The 26,056-nt window shown below is 50.8% G+C and overlaps 1 protein-coding gene and 1 long non-coding RNA gene across 2 annotated transcripts in view; one reads left to right on the top strand and one right to left on the bottom strand.

Annotated features, from left to right (window-relative positions):
- The window catches only part of Irx3 (iroquois homeobox 3), a 128,857-nt gene that overhangs the window by 4,778 nt on the left and 98,023 nt on the right, over positions 1-26,056 (bottom strand). The window contains exons 2-3 of the mRNA XM_048792019.1: positions 15,245-15,392; positions 11,143-11,177 (exon numbers count right to left, since the gene is read on the bottom strand). Coding sequence (XP_048647976.1) covers positions 11,143-11,177; positions 15,245-15,392 — 183 coding nt within the window. The remainder of the gene's footprint in view (positions 1-11,142; positions 11,178-15,244; positions 15,393-26,056) is intronic.
- Positions 1,634-5,516, top strand: LOC125612977. The gene is made up of 3 exons (XR_007343476.1): positions 1,634-2,943; positions 3,115-4,584; positions 4,704-5,516. It is a non-coding gene; the product is annotated as an uncharacterized LOC125612977 (long non-coding RNA).

Raw genomic sequence — 26,056 nt, 5'->3', positions numbered from 1 at the left:
CTTCCCGCCCCCTCCTGCCTGCGCCGGGAGGGGGAGCGAGAGGCGCTGGGACGCGGGTTAGGACTGGGTCAGCTCGCCCCTCCCCGCCTCCGGCTCCTCGGCGTTTCTTCCTCAGCCACAGCGACAGGCCCGGGTCGGGACCGGACCCTGGGCCAAGGGAGACCCCCGGTTTTTCTTTGCCCAGGGCCCCTTTTCAGCTCGCACCTTTCGACTCTCGGCCTCGGAGCGGTCGGGAGGGAGGGAGAAGAGTGCGCGAGGGGTGAGGGAGTGCGTCCTGAAGGCGTTTTTAAAGGCCATCTCACTGCCCAGGGGGTGGGGAGTCAACCCTCCACCCGGGAGGACCAAACAGTGCAATTTGCCACATTAACGCCTCCCGGGTGTCGGGGTGCGAAATCCCTGTTGGAAATGGCGGGCTGGGCTCGGTGGCCAAAGGGTGGACACTCCGGAGGTCTTAGAGAGCCGCGAAGAATCAGTAGACCCAGAAGGAGTGGAAGAGGGGAGGAACAGGGAGCCAGACGTCGGAGGGCCCAAGAACTTTCAGAGAGTACTTCGAGAAGTTTCTCTATTGGCATTTTTGGGGTCTGTCGAGATCCTCGTTTCACTAGCCCTTTCCCAGGTTCCTCGTTTCACTAGCTCCCAGGTTCCTGCGTCAACCCGTTTTCCTTCTGCAAGGATCCTCCCACCGCCGGGGAGGGGTGGGGGGATGGGAGGCAAGACTTTGGGTTGTGCGGTGGAGAATTTCCTAAATCAAACTTGAAATATCAGTATTCAGGCGCCCATCTTCACGGATTAGGGCGTACCGTCAAGAAAGGCATTGAAATGCCCGAAACTGCTGCGGCTCGGGACTAAGTGCCTTAGGCCGCGGCGGCGACCCGCGCACGGGCCTGGCCTGAGGCGGTCGTGCCTCGGGGACAACTTGGGGGGCGGCGACTCTGCCTTGGAGTGGCCAGCCTCAGCTTGAAGGCGGAAAGCTGCCACCCGGCACTGATCGATCAAGGAATCGAATCCAAATTCCACTGGAGTGGAGGGATCCGAGGGTCTCGGCCCCCGCTGTCTCTGGTCACTGCTGCTCTGGGGACTCAGTTACATAATAAAAAGTTTCTTCTTAACCCATCCCCATTCCTGCCACTTTCTTTCGACTGGTAGATGACTTCCACGGATTCGAACGCCAAGAATAATGAGGGAAAAGACAAAAGAAAGTTCGGGGACGACCAGGTTTAGGATTCCATGGGGGGAAACTGGTGTCTTCCCCAATTGGGTCTGAACTGCTTCCCTATCCTCTGTCCTGCGCCTCTGCCTGATGCTAGGTGTTGGCTTTAGGTGAACCTTGCCGAAGGAGGCGACATCAGGGGCAGCTCCGTGGTCTTGAAATGTCTCCCCTGCGCCTGATTTCGTTTCCAGTTAAACCTTCCAGAGAATGTCATAGGGAATCTTGGGCTCACCTTCCCACGAAAAATCTTAGGGTTGCAAAATCAGGGGTAACATTCCCCAGGGTGTGTTCTAGGTGCAGACCTTGAGGTTCCACAGCCCCGAAATCCTAGAGTTTGCAGGGCGTGGTGGCACCAGACCAGGAGGGCGGTGGGAGAAAGATTTTGAGCTGGGAGAACGGGGGTTGCACTGTTAAGTGCCAGGGTGAAACGCCCGATATTTAAAGTAATCATGAGCCTCGGAGATGCTCCTTCCGCATTAACCAGTTAATGACCCAGCTGCGTGGGGAAAGAGGACCCGGAGAGGCCAGACTGCTAAAAGGAACCAGCCACGCCGGGGTGCCCCCCGCCCCCGGCCCAGAGGGTGAACCTTCACACCAGGACAAGAACCCAAGAATCTTGCTTAATTACATCTCTCCAGGAGCCCCAGGGAGCAGAAGCCACCTCCCTGGCTACCCTGGTCTCCAGCTGGGAATATTCTTGGCCAGGCCCTGAAATACGCACCCCACCCCCCAGTCGGGATTCAGCATCTCCAAGGAGCCCCGACGTGGTGCTGGTCCCTCAACTAGACCGTGCTAGTGGAACCCGAATCCGGACTCAACTCGTGGGTCCGCGGGCAGCCGATTATTTTCCAGGGATTTTTAATCCAAGAGATTAGGTCAGAGTGATACTCTCGCATAGCAAGGAAAAGCAGGTGCACGGGAAGTTGATTTGGAAAAGACAGCGCGCACAAACTCGCCGCACGCAGAAGCTTCTCGATCATCTCTCTCCTTCTTCCAGTATTCCTAACGCACAAAGCGCTGTGGAGACTCGCTGCGGACGTTCTTGGAACACAGCCCAGGGCGCAGGGAGTGTACCGAAAGGGTGTCAGTCGCACACACGTGGCGCACACAGCAGTGTGCGCTGGACGCGTACCGGGAGCCGCTGCCCGACGTGTACCCTGGGCCTGAGGCCCACCAGTTTCAGGGGCTGCTTCGCGCACTGCACACAAGCTTGGAGCCACCGAGGCCCCTTTCCTGCCCCCTCCTCGCCCAGCCCCGCGGTGCGCGCGCGTCTGGGTGGCGGGGAACCCCTGTAGCTCTGTGTTTCCCCGCCGAGGCCCATCTTCTGTCCTTTCTTCCCAAGGCCCGGAGTCCCCCGGCGGCAGTGCAGGCTGGCTATCCCTGGGCTTCCTGCAGACGCCGCCGGCGCGCGCTCCCACCGCTCCCTCCCCCCGCGCTCGGGTTACAGGTTAATGAAATGCTCGTTTTCCTCAGTCATTTGTTTTGTTTTCCTGCAAAGTTCTGATAAGTAGCTAACCAACGAAGCTTGTAATTACAATCTTACAGAAACCGGGCCGATCTGTATATAAATCTCACCATCCAATTACAAGATGTAATAATTTTGCACTCAAGCTGGTAATGAGGTCTAATACTCGTGCATGCGATAATCCCCTCTGGATGCTGGCTTGATCAGATGTTGGCTTTGTAATTAGACGGGCAGAAAATCATTATTTCATGTTCAAATAGAAAATGAGGTTGGTGGGAAGTTAATTTCTCTCCGCTCTGTGAAGCGTAGACAAGAATTTAATGATTTAATTACAGTTGTAAGCCCTTTCCATGAGACTTAAATTGAGCTGAGGATATTTTTTTCCTTCCCTCTCTCTCTCCCTCTCTCTCTCTTTCGCATTCTCTCTCTCCGCTATTAGCAGCCACACGGACCCAGTGCGTGGACTGGCATCGCACCGGGAGGAATTCGTATTTGGCCAGGAATCCGGACTCGGAGCATCCCAGGAGGCGCGGGTCAGGGGATCCAGAGCCACCCCGGAAAATGCTGCCGCTCCCTACCAGCTGCCAGGGCCTCGGAGGCCTTCCCGGTGTCTGGAGAAGTGACCGGGAAACTTTGGGGGAAACTTTGCCAACTTCGCTCTCTTGCACGGGAGAGGCCGCCCACCGGAATGGCCGCAGCGGCAGCGGGTCGCGAAGCGCCGGGTGGGCCCCGGGCCAGGCCTACGCTCTCCCCAGCGGCCAGGCCGCCCAAGGAGAGGAGGGAGGCCGGCCACCGGGTCTCCTGCGGCTCTGCTCCGCCCCCTAGCCACCCGACCGGCCCACTCCCCTGGGTCTCGGCGAGGCCCGCGATGTGCAGCGCCCCAGACGATGGCCGATGGCCTAGATCGAAAACCCCGGACCTTAGCGTGAATAATTTTATTTTTCTTTCCCTCTTCAGGATCGACTTTTTTCCCACCTGCAGTTTCGCTTCCCTCCCTTCCTTTGTTTTCCTCCGTCTCTCGCACTGTCTGAATATTTGATTTCTAGGTCATTCTTTTGGTCTTTCTTCGGCTCCCTAATTTGTTCGGTTTTATACTTTTTCTCAGGGCCACTTAGTTGGCCTCTCTCCATCCGGCTCCGGCTCTCTCCTCTTTTGTCCCGGCTTCCCTCTCCTGGTGATGGTGTCCCCCCCCCCCCACCTGCGTTTGACCATCTTTCTTTTCTCCATCTTTCATCCTAACCCTCCCCCAGTTCCTTCCTCAATTTCTCGGTCCCTGTCGGGTTCTCCTCTCGGTGTCTGTCCCTTCTTCTCTCCCTCTCCAGGATCTGTCCCCTCCTTTCTCCTCCTCCCAGCGGCTGCCTCCCTGGCGCCCCCTCCTCATCTTCTCGGGAGATGAATATGTCGCCTTATTGGATACCGAGGCCAGAGCCGGGTGACGGGGCTCGGTGAGAATCGCGCATTTTCTTCCTGCATATTGAGGGTATGGTAATGAGCACGTTTGCATTGTTGCGTGGCGCTGCTTTTCCTGCCGCAGTTTGGAGTGGGCGAGGGTGGTGCGGACCCCAAAGAGCCCCGCTGTGGGTACCGGCCCTGGCGGCGGCAGCTGTCCCTGGCGCTCGGGGCCCTGGGGAGGAAGTGACCTCGCCGAGCGCGGGGCCCGGCCTTCGCCGGCTTGGCCACAAAGGCGGGCCCTGCTCCCCTCATTAAAGCCTCGTTATGGGAACCCCCGCCTGGCTCGGCGTGGCTCCTCCGCGCTCTCCGCCCAGCGGCCTCTGAGCCCCTCCCCTGGCGTTTAGAGGCCTGTGATGGAGCGCCACCGGGAAATTAGCGCCTGACAACGTCGTCTATTGGCAATAAATTGTTTGCAATTCCGGGTGACACATCGCGGGATCAAACACAGCCTCAACCTGTAGGTGCTCCGCTCGTTCCTCTTCTTAGAGGGCGCTTGGCGTGGCTTGACCAGGGATGGTGCTCCCAGGACCCTTCTGGGGTCGGGAGCCGGTTCCATTCTGGGCTTCTCCCCAACAGAGCCAGACTGGGTCTCCAAGAGCAGAGGTCCTTCCCTGAGGTTGGCCGAACTCGGGACCCTTGACCCAGGTGCACCTCCCAAAGTGAAGGTTTATCAGAGCCAAGGCGCAAACTGAGCTGAGACCAAGGGAACCGACGTGAGTTGCTGAGAAAATCCGAAGCTAAGAGCCTGATTCTAGACACTGTCGCGCAGAGGACCCTGGACAGGAAGCGTTTGCTCTAACCCCGTGTTCCTTCCTGCTCCCTGTCAGGGGAGTCAGAGTTCCCGGTTCCAAAGAAAAACCGTAAAGGTCTGACCTTGCCTGGAATTGCCTGAGGTCAAGTTTCCCCAACTTCAAATTTTTGCTACCACCTCTACTCTATTGACTTAACATTTTTCCTTAAATCAGGTCATTTTAAAAACTCAAATATGTATTTTTTGGATGAAGAGTTGATACTAATATTGGTATGACTGTAAAAAAAAATTAAAATAATAAAAGGAGCTGTTAGTCACCAGAAAAGGAAATTGTAGAAGATAAAGAGCTAAAAATCAAGCACTATTCATACATTTTGCCCAGACTTGCTTGGGAAAGACTTCTAGGGGTTCAAGAGCATGTATGTATCATTAGCAAGTGCTGAGGTGTAAAATAGTGAATCTTTCTAGGAAGAAACGAGAACATTGAAAAGAGGATACTTCTTACCCTTCAGTATTCATTTAATTCTCTGCCCTCACTATCTCAAGTCATATTGGGGTTCCCAAGAGCAGCCCTGCTTTGGGATTTGCCTGTATTATTCTGTTGAAGATTGTGTAAATAAATTAAGATTAAAGCATAACATACTGAGTTATTATTATTATTTACCACATAATTGTGTTAAGCATTTTAAAACAGTATCACAATTAATTCTTGCAATAGGCTTGCAAGGGAGAGACTATACAGGGTGGCTATGTGCGGTTTTATAGGATATTCAATGAACAAGGGCACCCAGCAGAGGGGCTAAGAGGGTCTAAAGTCAGCCTTTCTGGGATTACTAAATTGTGTGTCTTGGTTTAGAGCTACACTGGTGGAAAAATACCTTTCTCTAATTTGCATAATTTTGTGCAAAGTTGGGGTATGACCTAGCCCTAGTCTTAGGGATTGGACCAGTGCAGCTGTGGGAGCTGGACAAAGCCCAGATTGGAACTCTGTCTGGTATTCTTAATCTTGATTCCTTTGGGAGGAAGATCAGGGTCCTTTGGGGATTTGGGAAGAAGGATTATTGGAAGAATGGCCCCTGGTTTGATTGAAGGAAAGGGAAGCCAGGACACCTGGATTCCCCTTCTCCTCAATCTTTACACTTAAGTAAATGTGTGAAGAGGAGCTGGGCAAAAAAATATCACTAGGGTCAAGGATCTATTTTCTCTCCCAGAGAACGGACCGGAGGAAGGCAAGAAGTTGTTTTGGTTGGCTGAGGCCTAGCTGCCTCTGATCTGCTTTTTTGGGGGGGTTCAGTTCATGTGCATGAGCTTATGGATTAGTGTCCTGCCTTGATCTGATCCACACTGTAAATTTCAGATTCTTCAAGACAATCAGGAATTGCATTACACAAGAGGCTGTCAATCAAGGGTTACCTCTGGGAACACCCTCTTTTTTGGCTTCCATAGTGGCTCCCCCTGCCCACCCCCCTCTGCCTACTTATTGATTGAATTGCTTGAATTCTATTTTAAAACCTATTTAAATATTTAGATCTCAGCATTCATTTGCACATAGAAGACTCTTTTCTGAGAGCAGTCCTCTGAAGTTCATGGCAGCAGCTGCCCATTCACCTGGACACAATCCAGTCTCCACTTGGGTCCACTCCTCTCAGTGTGGACTGGGTTTGTCAGCCCTGATTCTCAGGCCCAGTTGCAGGAATGGGACACCCTCGTGGGTACACAGAGCTCCCCCCTCCTGTGGGAAGGACATGGTGCAGAACCTGACCAAGTTTGGGCCTTCAGCTTCCTCTCCTGCCTTTCCTCTTGGCCCCCTCCTAGTTCACTGGTGGCTGCTTTTCTGGGGTGGAGCAAGGTTGAAGGTAGACTTGTAGGGGCACCTGGGAAATGAGGAGCTCTGTCCCAACAGGGCCTCTTCTCAAGCCTCTGGAGAGAGAATAGAAAGGGTGGCCTTGCAGCAACTATGAGCTCAAAGGTCCCACTCTCTGGATTCCCCGTCCTTAGCCCCAGCCCCTTCTCAGTTCCTCTGCACCATCTTAAACATGTCAAAGCAGAAAGTCTGTTTCTTCTCTTCTCTTTCTTTCTCTTTGCAAGAAATTTTTATGGGAGGACACCCTAGTGCCTCAAGCTGTGCGAGGGGCTGGCGTTGAACGGTGAGCTAGACGGAGCTTTGCTCTAATACATCTGACTTCTGGTGGAGTGATCAGTTCTAAACAGAAAATGAAGCAGGGCCATTAGGTTCTACGAACCAACACAACCAGTAAGTCTGAGTATGCAGGCTTGGGCAGTGTCTTCAAATCCAGAACCTCCCCAGAACCTGGGAATGTACACGCCTTTGGCAATTGGGCCACTGCAGTTGTGACTGGCTGAGGTCAGACTTTTGATGGAGTTCCACCTCATACTTGAGTAGGATCTTCATCCAATATGACTAGTGTCCTTATGAGAAAAAGCTGGGGACATGGGCAGGACAGCCAGCTGAAGACAGGGAGAGACTGGGGAGGTGCAGCTGTAAGCCAAGGGCTGCCGAGGGTGGTGGCAGCCACCAGGAGCTAGCAAGGGCTGGAAGATGTCTCCTCTGTCACCTTCAGGGACAGCGTGGCCTTGTGGATACCTTGATTTCAGATTCTAGTGCCAGAACCACGAGAGAATATATTTCTGTTGGGTTGAGCCACCCACTATGAGTTCACTTGAGACAGCCGCCCTGGCAACCTGACGGACAGGAGATAGGATTTTTGCGTTTCAAAGACAGAGGTCACAAAACACCATCCTGGGGCCTACGCCCAGCCCTTTTGGCTGTCTGGTGTGATTTCAACTTTCTTTTTAGGTTCAGTTATTGAATCAATCCATCAGGTGAGGCCGGGCGTGGCCACGGCAGCAAACCACCCTCACGTCCTCATGGCCGACGGTCACCCCCCACTTCACAGGTTGCTGGCTGTGGCTCTGACACACGTTCTCTTTGCCCCGGGATCCAGGTTGAAAAGACCACTCCCTTGGGGACTGTTGCTGGACGTCCTGCGGCAGCCACATGAGGGCATGCTGAAGCCCTCAGTGGCTCTCAAGGCTCTGCTTGAGGGGACCCTGGCTACTTCTGCTCAAAGCCATCATGGGGCCATGCTTGAAGTCCACAGGGCAGGGCTGGGTGGCTTCCCGTGGGGAGGAGCACTCTGGGGACCCCTCTTGTGCCACTTCAGACCTTTCAGCTCCACCTCCTGTGCAGCCCCTGGTCCAGCAGGTGTGGGCAGGACCTCGCCAGCAGCCACCATGGCACACCTCTTGTCTCTCTGGAACGTCAGCAGGGATCTCACACATGTGACCCCTTCCAGCACGTGACACCCTTGGCCAAGGAGAGGGACCAAATGGCTCAATGTTTCCTGCTCCATTCCAGGCCAGACCCTTCTGAAACGCGTGCCCCAAGCTCCTTAGGAGGTCCTGGCAGAGTCTAGTGCCTGTCCCAGGGCCAACCCAATGGCACATCCTGGGGTGGCTTCCGCTTCCATCCCTGGGATTATTTCCGTGATTTCAACCACCGGGTGAGCTCGGGAGCAGATTCTGTAGTCCCACCTCAGTCTTCTGGTGACTGTGGCCCTTGTTGACCACTGGATGACAACCCCTGAGAAACCACTGAGCCAGAGGCACCCAACTGAGCTACACGTAGAGTCCTGACCCACAGAAACTATGAAATAATGCACGTTGTTCAAAGGCAGGGTTAGCAAACTTCCAATCACTGGGTTTTGTAAATAAAGTTTTATTGGAACCTGGTATTACCCATTCATGTACATATTAGCTATGGCAGCTTTTGTCTTATCGCAGCAGTGACTGTTGAGTACCTGCAGAGGAAGATGACACAGCCCACAGGCCTAAAATACTTACCAACTGACCTTTAAAGGAAAAGGTTGGCTCTCCATGTTTTAAGCTGACAGGTTTGAGAATAATTGTGACCTAAGGATGGACCATGAACACAACTTTCACCTCGGGAACAATGGGCCCCCCGATCTTACATGTCTAATTTCATATTAACTCAATTTAGGAGGTATTAAATGAGCACCTACTATGTTCCAGGCATGGACTGAATCATGTTTCCTAAAGCTGTGCTCATTCCCTTACTCACTGTCCTCTCTCCACATTCTCGTGACCTGCAGCATGCCGTAGGAATACCCAGTGTTTGTGGATTTGAATGGGCACTTAGAGCCTGAAATTTGCCAAGCATTCTCAGGAATGCAATGGAGAACTCCAAAATAATGGGGAGACGAGAAGGGGACATTTATCTATTCTGCCCACCTGTCCCATCTTTCCCACCTTCTTTACTGGCCCCAAGTATCCCATTTTCTTTACTGGCCCCATATCCAGCCACCAAAGGGTTAAGTGTGTTGTAGCAGGGGCCACCTAAGTGTCTGGGGTCCACTCTCATTGCTCAGTTCCCGGGTCATGTCACTGATTAAATATTTGCATGTCACCCAGAACAAACCCTTCAATCCTCCTGCTGCCAGTCACCCCTCCATTTAGCTGGGAACATGGAGGCCGAGGGGAAATCACTGTCTTTTCCAGGACAGATTTCTGGCCTGGTGCAGAGAGGAGCTCAGCAATGCTATTTGCATGAAGGGTGTCCCCTGAATGTTTGCTCCTTTTCGGGCGTGCCAAGGAAGAGGACACAAAGAGAAATAAGATGTGGGTCCCAGCCTAAAGGAAGGGGCTATCTGACTGTCTAAGTGTTTCTAATCCTAACTCCGTAGAATGATTTGGAGCCAGATCCCCTGGGTCAAAATGCAGCACAACTTCTTAGCAACTGTGTGACCTCCAGTAGGTGACTTAGTTCTCTGTGCCTCAGTTGCCTCCTATGAGACAACTCTCTACCTCATAGCATCTTAATGCAGAGGAGCTAACATGTCAAAAATAATGTCGTACCTAGTGACTGTTCCACTAATGTTGGAAAATACAGTCACAGTCCAGGAACCAAAAGCCTCTTCTCAGAGGGGATCATGATAATGGCAAGATGGACATTTAGTATATGCTGGTCAAGCACTAACTAGGTTCCAGACTCTAGAGTAGATCTTATGCATGCAGACAGGGCTGGCTTCATGGACATGTGACCGGCTCACAGTATCTCATGCTTGGGAAGGTCCTGAGCAGAATGCTCAGCGGTGGCCTTCCTGAATTTTTTTTTTTTTTTTGCGGGGGTCGGGGTGGGGTGCCAGCGATTGAACTTAGAGGCACTTAACCACTGAACCACATCCCCAGCTCTATTTTGCATTTTATTTAGAGACAGGGTCTTGCTGAGTTGCTTAGTGCCTCACTTTTGCTGAGGCTGGCTTTGAACTCGAGAGCCTCCTGCCTCAGCCTCCCAAGCTGCTGGGATGACAGGTGTGCGCCACTGCGCCTGGCCATCCTGAAATTTTTAAGTTTTGCAAAAGGACAACCCATTTTCAGTTTGCACTGGCCCCAGCAGATGCTGTACCTGGTCTTGCACACAGAGATGGATACAGCAATCCCCAGGAGCCCTGCATGCCTGCTACATGATCGATGGACCCACCGTAATTACCTCACAGATCTCTGTGCATCCTGTGGAGCATGGGCCTAGGCACACACTCCCTGTGCTTCTTGGTTGGGTAGAGGCAGCCAAGATAACCTGCTTAAGGCGGCAAAGAAAACCACCGCAAAGACCAAGCCTGTCTTCCACTATCAACACCCAGAGAAGAAAACCAGTAGGGAAAGAGGGTCCCGTGATGCCTTTGGCTAAGGCAATGCTGCCTGGATTTATTTTCTGCAAGAGGAATAAGGTCTTGAATTCTGAAATATTTTTGAAACCTTTGGAAAATCCCCCTTTAATCACTGATGACAGTTTGACATTTCTCCAGCTGTTTAGAAGCAATAGACAAGTCAAGTTGCTCTGCAGGGCACAGGTTGGCATGCTGGGAAATGTGGGGGTTCTCACCTCCCTCCCTTTCCTTGGTTCCTTGTGGCTTTGAGGAAAGAAGAAGAAGAAACAAAACAAAACAAAAGAAACAACCAACAAAACCAGGCTGTTGCAATTTTCACGCCACCCCACGCCATCTGCATTTGCTAAATTTCTCATGAAAATGGAATCTTAATTGGGTGACCTTTCCTTTTGTCTTCCCACACCCATGGGCTCACCTCCTTCTCACCACTGTAGGAAACCTGGTGCCTTTCTGTCATTAGACCCAACTCTCAGTTGAGAGGGTGGCTTTGGGGGCTCACCAGGGCAGTGAGCATCTTTAGATTTCTCACCTGCATGTTCCATGCTGCATTAAAGACATGGGTGTGGGCTGCAGGGAGCCCGTGTAACCAGCCTGTTGACAAGGAGGATGAGCTCAGATCCCAGCTCTGCTTCTTCTTCTCGGGTAGCCTTCAGGAAGTGACTTGGCTTCTCTGTGCCTCTGTTTCCCCACTTTAAAAATGCCATAGGAGAACTCGATGACTTGATATGTGTCAAGTGCCAAAGTCAGGAATGGTGAAGCAGGCACACAATGCCAGTGACTTGGGAGGCTGAGGCAGGAGGGTCGCAAGTTCAAGGTTAGCCCAGGCAACTTAGGGAGACCCTGTCTCAAAATAAAAATCCAAAGAAGGCTGGGGATGTAGCTCAGTAGTGGAGTACCCTTGGGCTCATTTTCCAGTACCCAAAACAAACAAACAAACAAACAAACAAACAATAAAAGTAAAATTCAGTGGGTAGGCACACAAGTACACATTTAACACATCTTAAAGACATTTTCCCATTATTCTTATGAATAGATGTACCATTTCCTCTAATATATTTCCATCCATAAAAGTTAATAGGTACAGGATGGTTATTAGGTATCAGGTGTGGTTTGGAGCCCTTTACAAGTATTACCTCATTTAAACCTCAAAACAACCTTATGAGATGAGTACTGTTGTCCCCTCCTTTAGAGATGAAGAAAACCGAGGCACAGAGAGGTTGAATAACTTCCCTGCAGTCACACTGCTATCAAGGGGCAGCATCAAGACTGATACTCAGGAATCCAGCCTAGAGTCCTCCTCCTCTGAATCACTGTGCTCAGCTGATGTATGCAACTCATGCCGTGCTGGGCATTCAGGGTTCTTCCTTCTTCAGTAGGATTTCTGACTTCTCCTTGAAGATCGCTACCCATAATAAGATGCGAGCATTCAGAGTGTAGGTTACACATCTTTTTACCAAGGGAAGATAACCATTGTGCAGACTCAGGTCCCTCAGAAGTCTCTGGGTGTCTTTCCAGTCACTCCATCACCCCCAAGGATAGCCACCTTGCATAGATAACCCAAGGATGGTTCACCTTCTGCCAATGTAGACTAGCCTTGTGTGTGTGTGTGTGTGTATATATATATATATATATATATATATATATATATATATATATGCAATATATATTTTGCAAAAGACATATATACTTTTTTTTTGTTGTTTTGTTTTGTTTTTGTTTTTTGTTTTGCTTAGTGCAGATGGAGCCGGGCAGCGTACATCTTTTGTTTCTGGTGTCTTTTGCTCAACATGATATTTGTGTGATCCACCTGTATTGATGCACACGGTTGTAGATTTTCTCATCACCACGTGGCCGTCCCTGCACAGTGCACTCATCTATTCAACTGCTGATGGGCATCTGGGCAGTTTGCATGAGCAGTGCTTCTGGGCGCATCCTGGGTGTGCCCTTTAGTTCACCACTGCATGTCCTGTTGGGTGAGCCCTATTGAGACTGCTGGGTCACCGGGATGCCTGTGCTCTGCATTGGTAGATACTGCCCAATAGTTTGCCACTTTTTTCCCCTAGACATCGAGTAGTGATTTTGGAGAATAAAATGAAAATCTGGGCAATTTGCGGGTGGCTTCCTTTTCTTTTACTGGTCATTGAGTGGAAATAACGTACCAGGGATGGCGTGGGCAGGCACGGGCCTCTCAGAGGCCTCTGGATCCACCACGTGTGATCAAGTGGCTCGTTCACCCGTCCACTCACTCACCAAACACTGATGGAGCATGCTGTGGGTGGCCAGTCACAGCTGGGTGCTGGGGAGACAGTGACAAGCAAGGTACCTGCCACAGTCTGAGCACATGGTCACTTGGGGGGACAGAGATGTCCACAAGGACACTAACAAGGTCTAAAATTATTTTCAGAGCATGTTAATGAAGGACTAAAACATTGTGATGAGAAAATGAGCCCTGGGGAAGGAAGGTGGCACTGGGGACAGACAGGGGACGCCAGCTCGAGGTCCTCATCCGTTGGCTTTGGCATACCCATGGCACAGGCTGGCCTCGTGACCTGTGTGCTTGCTTTAATGCTCTCACGTTAATGCAGAGAGAGTTGTCATAATTTTTGAACCAAGAGGCCCGCGTGCCCTTTGGATCCTGTCATTGGTCCTGTGGGTTGTTGAGGTTCCTGGAGAATATGGAGGAACCCCCTGTCCCTTCCGGGGTGGGGGATGAAGAACAGCCCCCAAACAGCCCCAGGGGGCTCCACAAGGGTGGTGTCCTCTGTTGCTCTCCAGCCCTCCCCTGCCCCTCCGCTGCCCTCTGTTTTCTGGGTTCTGAACCCGGATCTGAGGCGTTGCCGAGTAAATCAGGATACGAAGGGAGCAGTGGCTTTTGATGTGGGCTTTCTGTGGTTTAGAAAGCCCGTCGTCCCCATCCCCAGAGCCTCCTGGGTGATTAATGATGACAGGGCTTTCTCCCCTGTGCAGGCCAGAAGGAAGGAGAGGGTGTCCAAGAGCTAGGCCCTTGTCCCTCGAGGCCCCAGAGGAGGGGAGTTTAGTGTCCGGCACAGGGCCTGGCTGGAGTAGCTTTGGGGACCCGGATGGGCTGGTGACCTGGGTCGGGTCATCAGGCTATGACCTCAGGTCATCCCTGTTGTGCTTTGATGATCAGCAGGGCGGTCCCGCTGAGGCCCAGAGAGCTTCTGCTGGGGACCTGAGACTCCACAAAATCCTCGTCCTGGGCTCATCCACCAGGATGGTCCCAGCACCCTAGAGTTCCCGATGGCCCGGGAACATCCCCAGGACCCCAGGGTCACTGCAAACAGGAACTCTTAGAGCCTGAGAAGAATCCCACTTCTGGTCTCATGAGCTCTCCAGTGTGTGAAGAAATGCCAGAATAAAGGTCTATAAGACTGTGCTCATTTTAAGCATTTGTTGCCAATAAATGACGAGTCCAGCAAGCACTCAGAGAATATCATGAGATGCATTTATGTCAGACAGAATGTCCTTACTCCCATTCATGTTTATATTTATAACTAGTTTGCTAGTCAGTGGACAACAAGACTGTTTGGATACACACCCCAGCTTTCCCATCTCTCTTTGCGATGGTCCTCTGCTGAGTTCTGCCTGGTTCCTCTGAGGGCCAGGCGGGATGGAGCCAGCCCCAGTGGCTCTATGGATGACATGCTCCTTGATGGCCCTCTGACTTTGCTCCCTTCTCTGACTCAGTTTCCCCACTGCTTCCCTTATATTTCCAGAGATCACTTCTCCCCCTGCAATAAATCCCTGCACCCGTGTGTGTGTGTGTGTGTGTGTGTGTGTGTACACTCCCAGATCTATAGTTTTCCCTTGGAAGTTTTCAACTCTATGATGGTGTGCAAAGGTACACATGCAATCATTCCGTTTTTTGCATTCATTACAAGAGTCCATACATTATCTGAGATATGCAATACTTTATTTTACAACAGGCTTTGTGTTTGGTGACTTCGCCTAACTCCAGGCTGATGTGTGGGGCTGAGCCTGTGTGGGGTGACCAAGGCTAAGCTGGGAGCATGGCAGCTTCTGTGTTTTGGACTAAGATAACTTTCAACTTAGGATGGATTTTTTGGGATGGAGCCTCAATGTCAGCCAAGGAGTATCTGTGTCTGTCTTGAGCACGCACGCACGTGTACACACACACACACACACACACACACACACTCACCTACATGCCCCCCTCAGGGTTTTGCAAATGAGGTCATTGATGTAAAGTTGTTGTTGGAGGGAGGGAGGGGTCACTCTGGGTCCTCCAGGAACACCTGCTTGTCCTTGGGAGACTTGGGGGTGGGGACCTGGCAGTATTCAGAACAGCCTGGACATGGCGCCCAGCCATCAGAATGCTTCTGTGGAAGGGTGTGTTCCTGGGGCCTGTAAAAAGTCATTTGATTGTGACCTGAAGTGGCCGGGAGGCCACTACATGGTGTGTGCCTGGCAAGTTTTCTAGATTCCTGCCAGAGGAGAAAGCAGAGCCCATGGCGGCCTGTGTTTGAACGTCCCCAGTGTCTTTCCCCTGGACTCGCTCTCTGCCTCCCACGGAAGCCAAGGCTGGTGGAAGCTCACGTGAGTCTTCCTTCACGTTGTCAGGAGGCTTGGGAGAGGCTGTGTTCTGTGGGCTGAGGCTGAGGGAGAGTCCTTCACACCTCTCTGGTAAATGGTCACCCAGAGTGGGCGTTGGTTCCCATGGGCAGAGGGCATGGACCCGGCTGCTGTCCTGATGGACAGCTCTCCCTGTTGGCGGTGCCAGTCTGACTTGCCGTACCTGCTCCAGGTGTGCCAGTGGTTGGATCCCTGCAGGACAGGAAAAGGCTGAGGGGGTGGAGATGTTCAGAGCAAGGGCTTTGCAGCTGGGCACACCTGGCTCCTGGCTCCCCCCTTCCTACCTGGGCCTGTGGGCTGCGGTGTCTGCACCTGTACCCTGGGGAACGTGTGCCTTGTTATGCTCCCAAGATGGTAGCGAATGCTGATGGTCCCTGGGAGAGCCTGTGGGTGTTCATTTTCGTTGTCCTTTTCTATACTTCCCAATTTTTGTGTCATGTATAAGTAAATCTTTTTAATTTGGAGGAAAACAACATGTGCTCTTAGGAAATTTAAAGACAGTTAGGAAAGACTGGAGCACACCTGCAAAGAGAGGAGGGAGATCGTGGAATTTGGAGGCAACCAGCAGCCGTTTGGTGGCTCTGCAGCCCAGGAGGGACCAGAGACATCAGAGTTTTCTGTGGGCAGTCGCCTGGGGGCCCAGAGGTCTCACCTGGGCCAGGGAAGGCTGGACTGCGGGGAGAGAACCTCTTCAGCCCCCTGAGGGACAAGGGACTGATGCTACCCTCTGTGTTGGGACTGGGGCAGCAGAGAAGGAGAATGCTGGGGGCTCTCGGGGAGGGCCCAGAGCCAGAGAGGCCAGGCCACTGGGAGCCAAGACCAGCGGAGAAGAGGCCCAGAGAACAGACCCCAGTATGCAAGGAAGGGTTGGATCTGCCTGGGATTTTCCTCATGTGGTTCTTGAAAGGAGAAATAGAAAGAAATGGTAATACTCTCAGGTACTGAAGCATCTCCATTCCTATTCCCTGACTTCAGCCAGCTCCTTGGCCTTGGAGGGGGTTGCCCCAGGAGGAGGGACACCTGTGTCCCAGCTATTGCCATAAACCGACTGCCTGGAACACAGGAAGTACACCCCCCAAGTCTTGCTCTTCAACTGGCTTAACCCAAATATAAGCAGAGGGCCTGATATGGTCCAGTCTTATCTCAGTGTTGTGCAGAAAGTCCCAAATAAAAACTTTATAATTTTAAAAGACATCTCGTCTTTATTCGTGACTCTCAAAACTTCTCATGTGCGTCGGATTTGAACGCTAGAGTGATATTTCCCCAGACCCCAGGTTCTTCTTCTTTCTCCCACATCCTGTGGCTGCCCTGGAGGCTCAGGATCTCATGCCCCCAGATCTGTTCCTCATCTCCAGCCCGCGTGGCGTTTCCTCTTCCTCCTCCCCACATGTCACACTTTATGGCCTCTCTGCCAGATGTCCTTGGAATTTCTGCTCTGGCCAAAGAACACACTGGTGGGACGGGAGAACACGAGAGCCCTTTGCCTACAAGTCCTTCCTCATTCTTCACAGAGGGATTCATGCAGAGATCGATGATCCGATGAGCAGACAAAGGAGGCACTTGGCTGAAAGAAGGAGCCTGGGTCCCCCTTTTACCGTGTAACTTCAAACACATTGTGGAGCTATTTGGAAATTCAGTTTCCGTAGGAGTCAAAAAGGGAAAAATAATTGAAACCAGTCGATTAGGATTTGTTTCCTCCTCTTCTTTCTTATTTATTTGTAGCATCATTATCATGGCCATGATCGTTATCATCATACAGGCTTTGGAAGGAGGCTGTCTGCCTTCAAATCTGAGCTTTATCACTTACTTGAATCCAGGTAAACTGTTCCACTTCCTCTGTGCAATAAGGTTGATACTAGTGAGTAGACTTGCTTTGAGGATTAAATAAGCTAATGCTATTGTAGAGGGACTTAGAAAACTCTTTCACCTATGGCAAGGGCCAACAAATATTAAATTAGTTTCTTCTACATAGAGTAAGAGGTAGGATCAGGGTTTGCAATCAGTCCTGTGTGGCTGCAGAACCTGCCCGTAACTGCCATCCTGACTCCTCCCACCAGGCTTGCTGTGGGGCTATTTGATGTTACCAGAATGTTCCCACCTTGTGTGTCCCCTCCAAATTGAAAGCAGAGTCTTGAACACATAATTACACACCTGTGTTCCTAGGAGCCTAATTTGCAAGAGCCAAATGGTGGAAGCCATCAAGAGATGAATGAATAAATAAATAAATAAATAAATAAGGGGTATATTCATGCCAGGGGATACCATTCAGCCTTGAAAGACAGAAGGACGTTCCGACACATGTTACCATACAGATGAACCTTAAGGACATTGTGCCTGGTGGCATAAGCTAGGCACAAAAGGGCACAGACTGTAGGATTCCAATTGTAGGAGGTGTTTAGAGTGACCCAAGTCATAGAGGTACAGAAAGTTGGGAGTGGTGGCCAGGGAGTTGGGGGAGGGGAGGGGAATAGTGACTTGTTCCCTGGGTAGGACTGGAGAATATGCAATGTGGAGACAGCGAAGGCAATTTGGTTTTTTTTTTTGTTTTTGTTTTTTTAAGAGAGAGGAATTTTAATGTTTATTTTTTAATTATCGGCAGACACAACATCTTTCTTTGTACGTGGTGCTGAGGATCGAACCCGGGCAGCACGCATGCCAGGCGAGCGCGCTACCGCTTGAGCCACATCCCCAGCCCGAGCGAAGGCAATTTGAACTTGAGCTACAGCATTTTAGTTTTGCAAGATGCTGAGTTCTGGAGATGGTTGGGGGCTCCGTGCCGTGAATACTTAAAGCTGAACTGTACGCTTTAAAAACGCCCACGATGGGGACATTTGATGCGCTGTGTATTCTACCATCAATAAAATATCCTGAAAAAATAGCTTTCTCCTTCTGCCCCTGGGAAAGAGAGGTGAGAGAACCCCACTTCTCTTGTGTCCCTTTGTTGCTCTTCTGGGGACACTGGTGGCCCTGGTCAGCAGCTCCATCTCTCCATGGGGCCCTGATGGTGTGCTGGTCATGCAGCAACCCACAGCCTTGAGCCTGGCCCTCCTGCTGGGGGTGGGGTGCATGGCTAAGACCTGTCCTTGCTCACCCTGGAGGACAATGACAAGGAGAAGGGAACCAGCCGGAGCAGGAGACTCAGGCAGCGTGGGCACCTTTCAAAAGAATTGATTCTGAAAAGTGTGGGAAAAGCCTGATTTTGTTACCATCTGTGTGTTGGTAGGAGAAGGGAAACTCTGCGTGATTTCTGCTGCCCAGTTGGTACACGTTGGGGGCTGGGGAGACCTGACTTGGTCCTCCTTTGTCCCACACCTCCAAGTAAATGTCCTGGCCTTGTTTGCATTAGGGTCTCCAACACGAATGGGACCCTTGAGCCAGCGGCAGAGACTCTGCAGCGACTTGTGGATAGAATTTTTTTCCTTCTAGCCAATTCGCTGATGTCTATCAGAAGTGTTTTGGGGAAAGTCTTGAGATCTCGCCTGCGTGCGCCGTGGAGATGCTGCACTGGCAGAAATCGCTTCCTCCGGAGCGGCCTTGATTGGAGAAAGTGAAGGCAATTTGAACTTGACCGAGAAGTGAGCAGGGAGCTAACGGGAAAATTGAGCTTTTTTTTTTTTTTTTCCTTCCCCTCTCTCCTTCTCTCTTTGCTTCATTTTTCTCCCTGTCTTTCCGGGGCTCCCGATCCCATTTCTCTCTGCCAACCTATTTCTGTTTCTTACTTGAAAACCCAGTTCAAACTTGTAGGCCTTTGGGAACTGATTATTTTGGATTAAAACCTTAGTCTCCCCCCAAAGCAGATAGGAAGGCAAAGGTGGACATGTGGGGAGTTTATTTGGGGGAATCCTGGGGAGCCGGTGGACAGGATGGAACTGGGGTGTGGGGGGATGGGCAGGTGAGACTAAGGGAGAAGCAGCTGAGGGTGAAGGCCAGCGTGTACCTCAGCACTAACCCCATAGCTTCCCCCTCTGTAGGTGAAGGCTGCCCCACAGGCCTCAGCCCTCTCACAGTTGTGGGGTGCCCATGCCTGGTGAACGGGTTCCTGTAGGCTACAGAAGCTCCACAGTGTCAGGAAAACCAGGATAGGAAGCCAGACGAATATGGTGGAGTCACCGTACGCAGCTGTGAGAAGCTGGTCACAGCCCACGTGGAACCGACCCTGTGGCTGTGGCTGGAGTAGGAGAGGGGACAACAGGTGCCCCATGTGGACTTCTAGAGGCACGAAGCTCTGAAAGGATAGGAGCTTCAGGGGTGCGATTCCACACACAACCAGCACTTAACCCACGAGAGGATTCGATAGGGCCTGAGAGTCCCCAGATGCCTCCTTTGGTGACCTGGAAATTCACGTGTCCAGGCCTTGACTTTGCCCTCTGATTTTGGGTGCTCCTGCTCCGTCCAGACCCCATGCACACACTCACCCACCTGCTGGATAAAACCCACAGGAAAGGCCATAGCCAGCTAATTGTCTTGTTATAGCCTTTGTTTTTGAATGATATTGAGAATTGAGAAAAAGAATTTAAAAAATCCCTCCCTTATTTGAGGGAGAGGAGGAGAGTTCCTAGTGTAGAGGAGGTGTCTATGACAGCCGACCCTCTGTGTTCCTGAGCTTAACATCCAGCGATTCCCAATATTTGGGGGAAAAAAATGTGTCTGTACTTCCTATGTATGGATTTTTTTTTTTACTTATGATTCCCCAAACAACACAGTGCAATAACTATTTACATAGCATTTACGTTGCATTAGGTTTTATAAATCATGTAGAGAAGATCTGAAGAACGAGAAGGTGGGCAGAGGTTCTGAAGAAGCATTCTACATGAGGGACTTGAGCCTTGGTGCGTGTTGGCATCTGTGGGGGTCCTGGAACTAATCTCCCAGGGACAGGGATGACTCTGTGTGTTTATGTGTGACGTGTGTGATGTGTGTGTGTGTGTGTGTGAGTGTGTGTGTATTGAGTTGCATTCATCTTATGTTTTCTAAGCCCCTAGCTTAGTCCTGAGTGGGACAGTAGAATTCAGGAGAAGCATGTTAGGCTATTGGTGTCCCAATGTCCCAGTGTCTACTCCAGAGTCACTTATAGCTTCCTTGGACAGTTCTGTGGGCAGTGGCTTCCATCTTCAGCACCCACATGAGGACTTCTGGAGGGAGGAATGTACCCCATTGCTGGGCCATGAAGACACCCCCAGGAGCCACTCCTGACCCCCATGAACTAGGGGTGGTAAAGAAACGCATCCTTTGTCCCCTCCCTTGGCCCGGCCACTCGAATAGGGCTCTTAAGCTCTCTTGAGGTCCCAGTGAGATGGGCCCCCAGTTGCCCACCGTGGCAACAAACCTGTTCTTTACCTTCTCTGGGCCCCCTACTCTCTGTCCACCACTCCAGCCCTTCACTGTGCTTCTTGGGATCCTGGTGTGATTCCAGGAGACTTTTAAAAAATCCTTTTAAATTTTTGTTTTGTTTGTAGAAGTGATCTGTGCTGATCGTAAGTGATTCTCACATCACAGACACTCACAGAGTTGGAAATGATGACTGCCGACTGAGAAGCAGACGGGAAGATGGGATCGGATACTAGACGCGCACAGTTTAGCCGAGGGAGGAAGCGAGAGAGCGCAGGGAGAGAGCCTGTAGGCCACGACCCCCACAGGAGCCAAGCAGGAGAAGGGAGCCCTGGGGAGGAATCTCAGATTGTGTCACCCTTCCCAGAAAGTGCCTGCTAGGCCACAAGGAAGTCTCGGAGCCAGCATGGCCCATTAGAGGTCCTGGGTCCTGCCAAAGTGGGCCTTGCTTAATGCGTCCGCCATGTTTGGTCATTCCTATTGGGTCATTCCTGGTCCAGGAGAAGCATGGCCTCCCTCCATGTAAGTGTGAGGGTAAATCCAGAGGTAGAACAGCTGGGGTTGCCAGCAAATGGGGCTCCCCACAGCAGGGGATCCGAGAGGGACATTTGCATGACCGCCACACCATGTGGCTGAGAGCTGGCCAATGGAAGGGGGACAGGAATAATGTGTCCCTTACAAACCCCCTTGGGCCACCCTACTGCCCATTTCCCTTTGTTAGCTTGGTGGGAAGACGTTCAACCCACCTCCTGCAGAAGAGCTACCTCCCCTGTAGATGTCACTTGAGTGGGATGTCTTACCAGTGGGGTAAGCCACTGAGATCCAGGGCTTTTCCACTACTAAGCCCTAACCTAACTCAATCTCCTCTGCATGAAGAAGTTTTCTGGTGAAGAAAGTGAACCCAGAGAGATAAGTGATTCCTTTGAAGTCATGCTCTCTATGACACTTTTCCCTCCCAATGGGCCCCAAACACATAAACCCTGTGACCTCTAGACATGGTAGCCCTCCGTTCCCCTCTCTCCAGGAAGGAGAATGAACTTCTACTGGGGCTTCAGCAGGGTAGGAGCCTACAATCTTAATAGTAAGGATAGGTGGCAGACACCTATTTTGGTGGTGGAAGCTGTCCTCACTTACTCCTCTCTCTGGTTCATGACAGTCCTACAACCATCCCAGGCTCCTACTCTACAGCCAGTGACAGAAAACATCATGGGCACAAATTGGCACAATTATTTTGGAGCACACTGGATATATCTATTAGTATTCTAAGTGTGGGTTCTCCTTGAGCCCAGGATTCCATTTCTGAGACCTTATCCCACAGGCATGCCAACCCCCAGGTGTAAAGAATGTCTGTAACAAACTCACCACATGTTGTTTCTGGGGCTTTGGTTACATTTAGTTTTCTATATTTTCCTACTGATACACAGGGCATCGACTAAAATGGGTAGAGTAGAGCTATCTGGATAATTTTTTTTTGACAAAATATACATTTAATGGGAGGAAGTAACAGAATATTATTATAGCATGATTCTGTTTTTATGATAAAAATTGTTATCTTTGTTAAAGCATGAAAAAATGCTCACCAAACTGTCCGTCAACTGAACTAATGCACAGGACTGCACTTACCTGCAAAGGAGTCTGGGAAATGTAGTTTAGCTGCGTGTCCAGGAGGAAAAGGACATGGGTCTGGTGAACCATGAGCCAGTCTCTGGCGCACACATTACAAGGATTAATATGTAAACTACTTCGCTTTGGGCTGACACTTAGCAAAGCAGTAAGTGGTTTGTCACTATTGCCATTTGTACTAAGATATCGAGTCTCTGCAGGTGGTGAGACCATGCAGTGGGGTTCCTCCAAATCAGAGCAGGGAAAGTCAGCGGGTGCCCCACTGTTCCAAGGAGGGGTTATTAGCAGAGAGAGGCTGCCTCTTGGATCATCTCGCTGGCAACAGCTCCAAATCACCACCCCGAGTCACCGCGCTTGGCTCTCTCCCTGGATGAGCACAGGGTACCACGGCGTGTTGTGACCCTCTTTGCCAGATGCTGGCCCTTGGGAAAAGCCCACACATCCCACAAGGACCATCTCCACTCCTCCCCTGCGTTTCCCTCCATGCCTGCTTCCTAGGGCTGCCACTGCTTTAAGAGTTCCATAAATGCTGATAATTGCTGCATTAAACTTCAGTTTATTATTTTCTCTGGGTGCAGGTATGCGGATGATATGAGGCCTCGCTGCATTTACATACAAATTGAAGATTTTTATTAATCAGTCCAGTACCAGGAATCCAACGTTAACAGTCCATCAGGCCCTTAAATACATTTGGTGACATTTTTACCATGCATTAGCATGATAGGGCAAGGCGAATATAATGTACCAATGATTGCTTTTCCATTGAAATCACAAACGGTTTCATTTTTCCTGTCATCTCAAATAAGTGTTAAAGAGGGTCTGGAGGCTGTTGTGTCCGCGCCGTATGCTCGGGACTTACAAACACTGATGAGCGCATTAAATAACCATTAGCGTCTGGGCCTGGACCGCAGCACCGACCCTCCTCTTCAGAATTTATTCTTTGATTTAAAGTGAAGGCAATCTGTGGTTGCTTTCATAAAATCCTGAAGCTCTTCCATTCTCCCTCCAACAAAATGCATTACAACAGTAATTTTATGACTGTTAAAATAACTGTCGTTAACAAGCACTTAATTAAAATGTACAATAAATAGGCGACTGCAGTCTTATCTGCTCTCTGGAGTGGCCTCGGCCCGAGACTGCAATGCCCAGGCCTGCTGTTGCCCAGCTTGTTTGCAGATTAATTGCTTTTTGAGTTGGCAGGAGTTACCTCTTCGGCAGCCAGATCGTAAATGACCAGATAGGGACTTTATCAATCAGGCGAGTGCGTCTGTGACCGCTGGTGGACCGGAAGGAGGGCTGGAGGAGCGGTCGGAGGACAATCCTTGGATGGGTGGCATTGCTGAATGGGGAGGGGGGTGCCCAGAGTGAGCATCAATACAGGTGGCAGGATGTGGGTGCTGGAGGAAACCTGGACGGCCCAGTCCCCTGTGGGAGGACCTGCTCCGGGCCTCCTTTTGGATTATCTCTGGCTTAATAATAGTTTTGATGACAATAATAATTAGAGAGTACTTATCTTGTACCAGGTACTTTATTTTTTTTTAATCACCTTGTTTAATTTCCACAGCAACTCTAGCAGGTCATTATTATTTGGATTCTTGTTTGCAGATGAGGAAACTGGGGTTCTGAGAGGTAAAGTGATTTGCCCCAGGGTCACACAGTTACTAAGTCATCAGGCTGGAATTCCGACCCAGGCAGGATTGCTCCATGGGAGGGACACTCCTAACCACTGGACTTTGTGTTCCTCTTAGCAGATGTGAATTTATCCTGGGCCTGTCAAGAGGCTGGAGTTGTGCTAAACTCTTTCTGTAAGTGTTCATCCTTTAATAAATGCATCTATATGAAGTGCCTCTTCTGGATTAGGCCTGTGCCTAGTTCATGACAGTCCTACAACCAGCCCCTGTGCTAGATGCTAGGGGTATAATGGTGAGCCTGGGAGATCTAGAAAGGCTCTACCTTTCTACAGCTCACAGACCAGTGGGGAGGCAGCTGTCAAGCAGGTAAAGGGACCTCAGTGTGTGTGTGTGTGTGTGTGTGTGTGTGTGAGAGAGAGAGAGAGAGAGAGAGAGAGAGAGAGAGAGAGAGGTGTCTGGCAGAGCTTCTTAGAGGAAGCAATTTATCATCCAGGGCTGCCGATGGAGCAGGATCTAGCCAGGGGAGGGGCAGGGCAGTGCGTGTTCCAGGCAGGGGGGGGGCATCTGTGAGGCATGGGAAGATATCACATCAGTCTGAGCGGCCAAAGGACATTCAGGAAGACTGGGGTTCAGAGTGGCGGCTGTGAAGGGCCAAATATGGGGCTCAGAAGGTCAGCAGGTGCTAAATACTGGGGGCTGTGAACCCAGAGGTTAAGTATGGCACCTGATTTGTGTACAGGTAGTTGTCCAACCGACTCCGGAGTCAGGTCAACAACTTGGTTTATTAGGTGACATGATCCCCATTTTTCACAACTGAAGGAAGAGAGTGGGGTATGTGGCTTGCCATGGTCTTTGGACCAGAGGCCTGAGGGGCAGACAGGGGTGGGCAGGTGGCCAGCCTCCCTCACAGAAGCCCAGCAGTTTCTCATCTGCTCAGGTATCCACTTGTGACTCTTGTCACAGCCCAGGCTGGGGTTTGCACTGGGTGTGGGGCTGTTGCCCGGGAGCCACTGCATGACTGAGTCATGAAAAGAATTACGTGAAAAAATGTGGATTGACTTCTTTTGGAATTCCACTTTGCTATGGTTCTTTTGGCTGCACTAGGCTGAAGGGACAGAGGCTGGGAATGTCACTGCCGACAGAGAGTCGAATAAAGTTTCAGGCCCGGCCAAGAGGCTGCAGCGATACAGGGAATCCATCGGATCCGTCGTGGGGAGTCTGAAGAAGGACCACTGTGGCTCTGGTGAGGAGCTTAACCCTGCCACCGAGGATTCCTTCCGTGTCCTCTTCTGTCCTTCTGGGCACTCTGGCCTTTCATTCTCAGACTGCTGCAAAATGGTCACCAAATGGCTGCCCTGCTCTAGGCAGAGGAGATGGCTGAGGGGGAGGGAGCTTCAGCACCTTCTCCCCTTGCCCGAGTTAGATTGGTCAAATCAAAGTCAAGTGGCCAAGTCTGACTGCAAAGGAGGCTGGGACAGCAACTCCTCAGCAGCTGGCACCAGCTTGCTGTGAAGGCCTGGGCACTGGGCACAGGGCCACCCTGAACAAAATCAGAGAGCTCTTGGCAAGGCAGGGAGGGTGGGACAGGTAGTGAGGAGGTTTCCAGCAGAGGCTACCATTGTGCCTGGTGATTGATGAGTGTCAGGATCATGCTGAGGAAGTGCATGGAGTCTCTTCTAATTTTCACGCTTCTACAAGGTAACTGAGGAAAGTCAAATCTCTCAGACTTTAGAATCCCTGCTCTTGCCGGGCACCGTGGGGCACGCCTGTAATCCTAGTGGCTGAAGAGGCTGAGGCAGGAGGATGGTGAGTTCAAAGCCAGCCTCAGCAAAAGTGAGTCACTAAGCAACTCAGTGAGATCCTGTCTCTAAATAAAATACAACATAGGGCTAGGGATGTGGCTCAGTGGTCTAATGTCCCCAAGTTCAATCCCCAGTACAAAAAAAAAAAAAAAATCAGATTCCTTTTTGGAGGTGGATTTTGACCCTGTACGTATGTGGATTGTGCATTTGTGGATTCAACTAACCAAGGATCAAAAATATTTTAAAGGAGGTTGGGGCAGGAGGACCACAAGTTCAAAGCCAGCCTCAGCTACTTAGTGAGGCTCTAAGCAGCTTAACAAGACCCTGCTTCAAAATAAAAAATAAAAAGGGCTGGGGATGTGGCTCAGTGGTTAAGCGCCTCTCAGCTCAATTCCTCGGTACTCCCCTCCCACTATATATATATATTATACATATATATAATATATATATATATATATATATATATATATAT

This window comes from Marmota marmota, unplaced genomic scaffold, assembly GCF_001458135.2.
Source record: "Marmota marmota marmota unplaced genomic scaffold, marMar, whole genome shotgun sequence".
In the NCBI taxonomy this organism is placed as follows: Eukaryota; Metazoa; Chordata; class Mammalia; order Rodentia; family Sciuridae; genus Marmota; species Marmota marmota.
The sequence above is the reverse complement of the archived record's forward strand: the minus strand, read 5'-3'. Positions and strand labels throughout refer to the sequence as shown.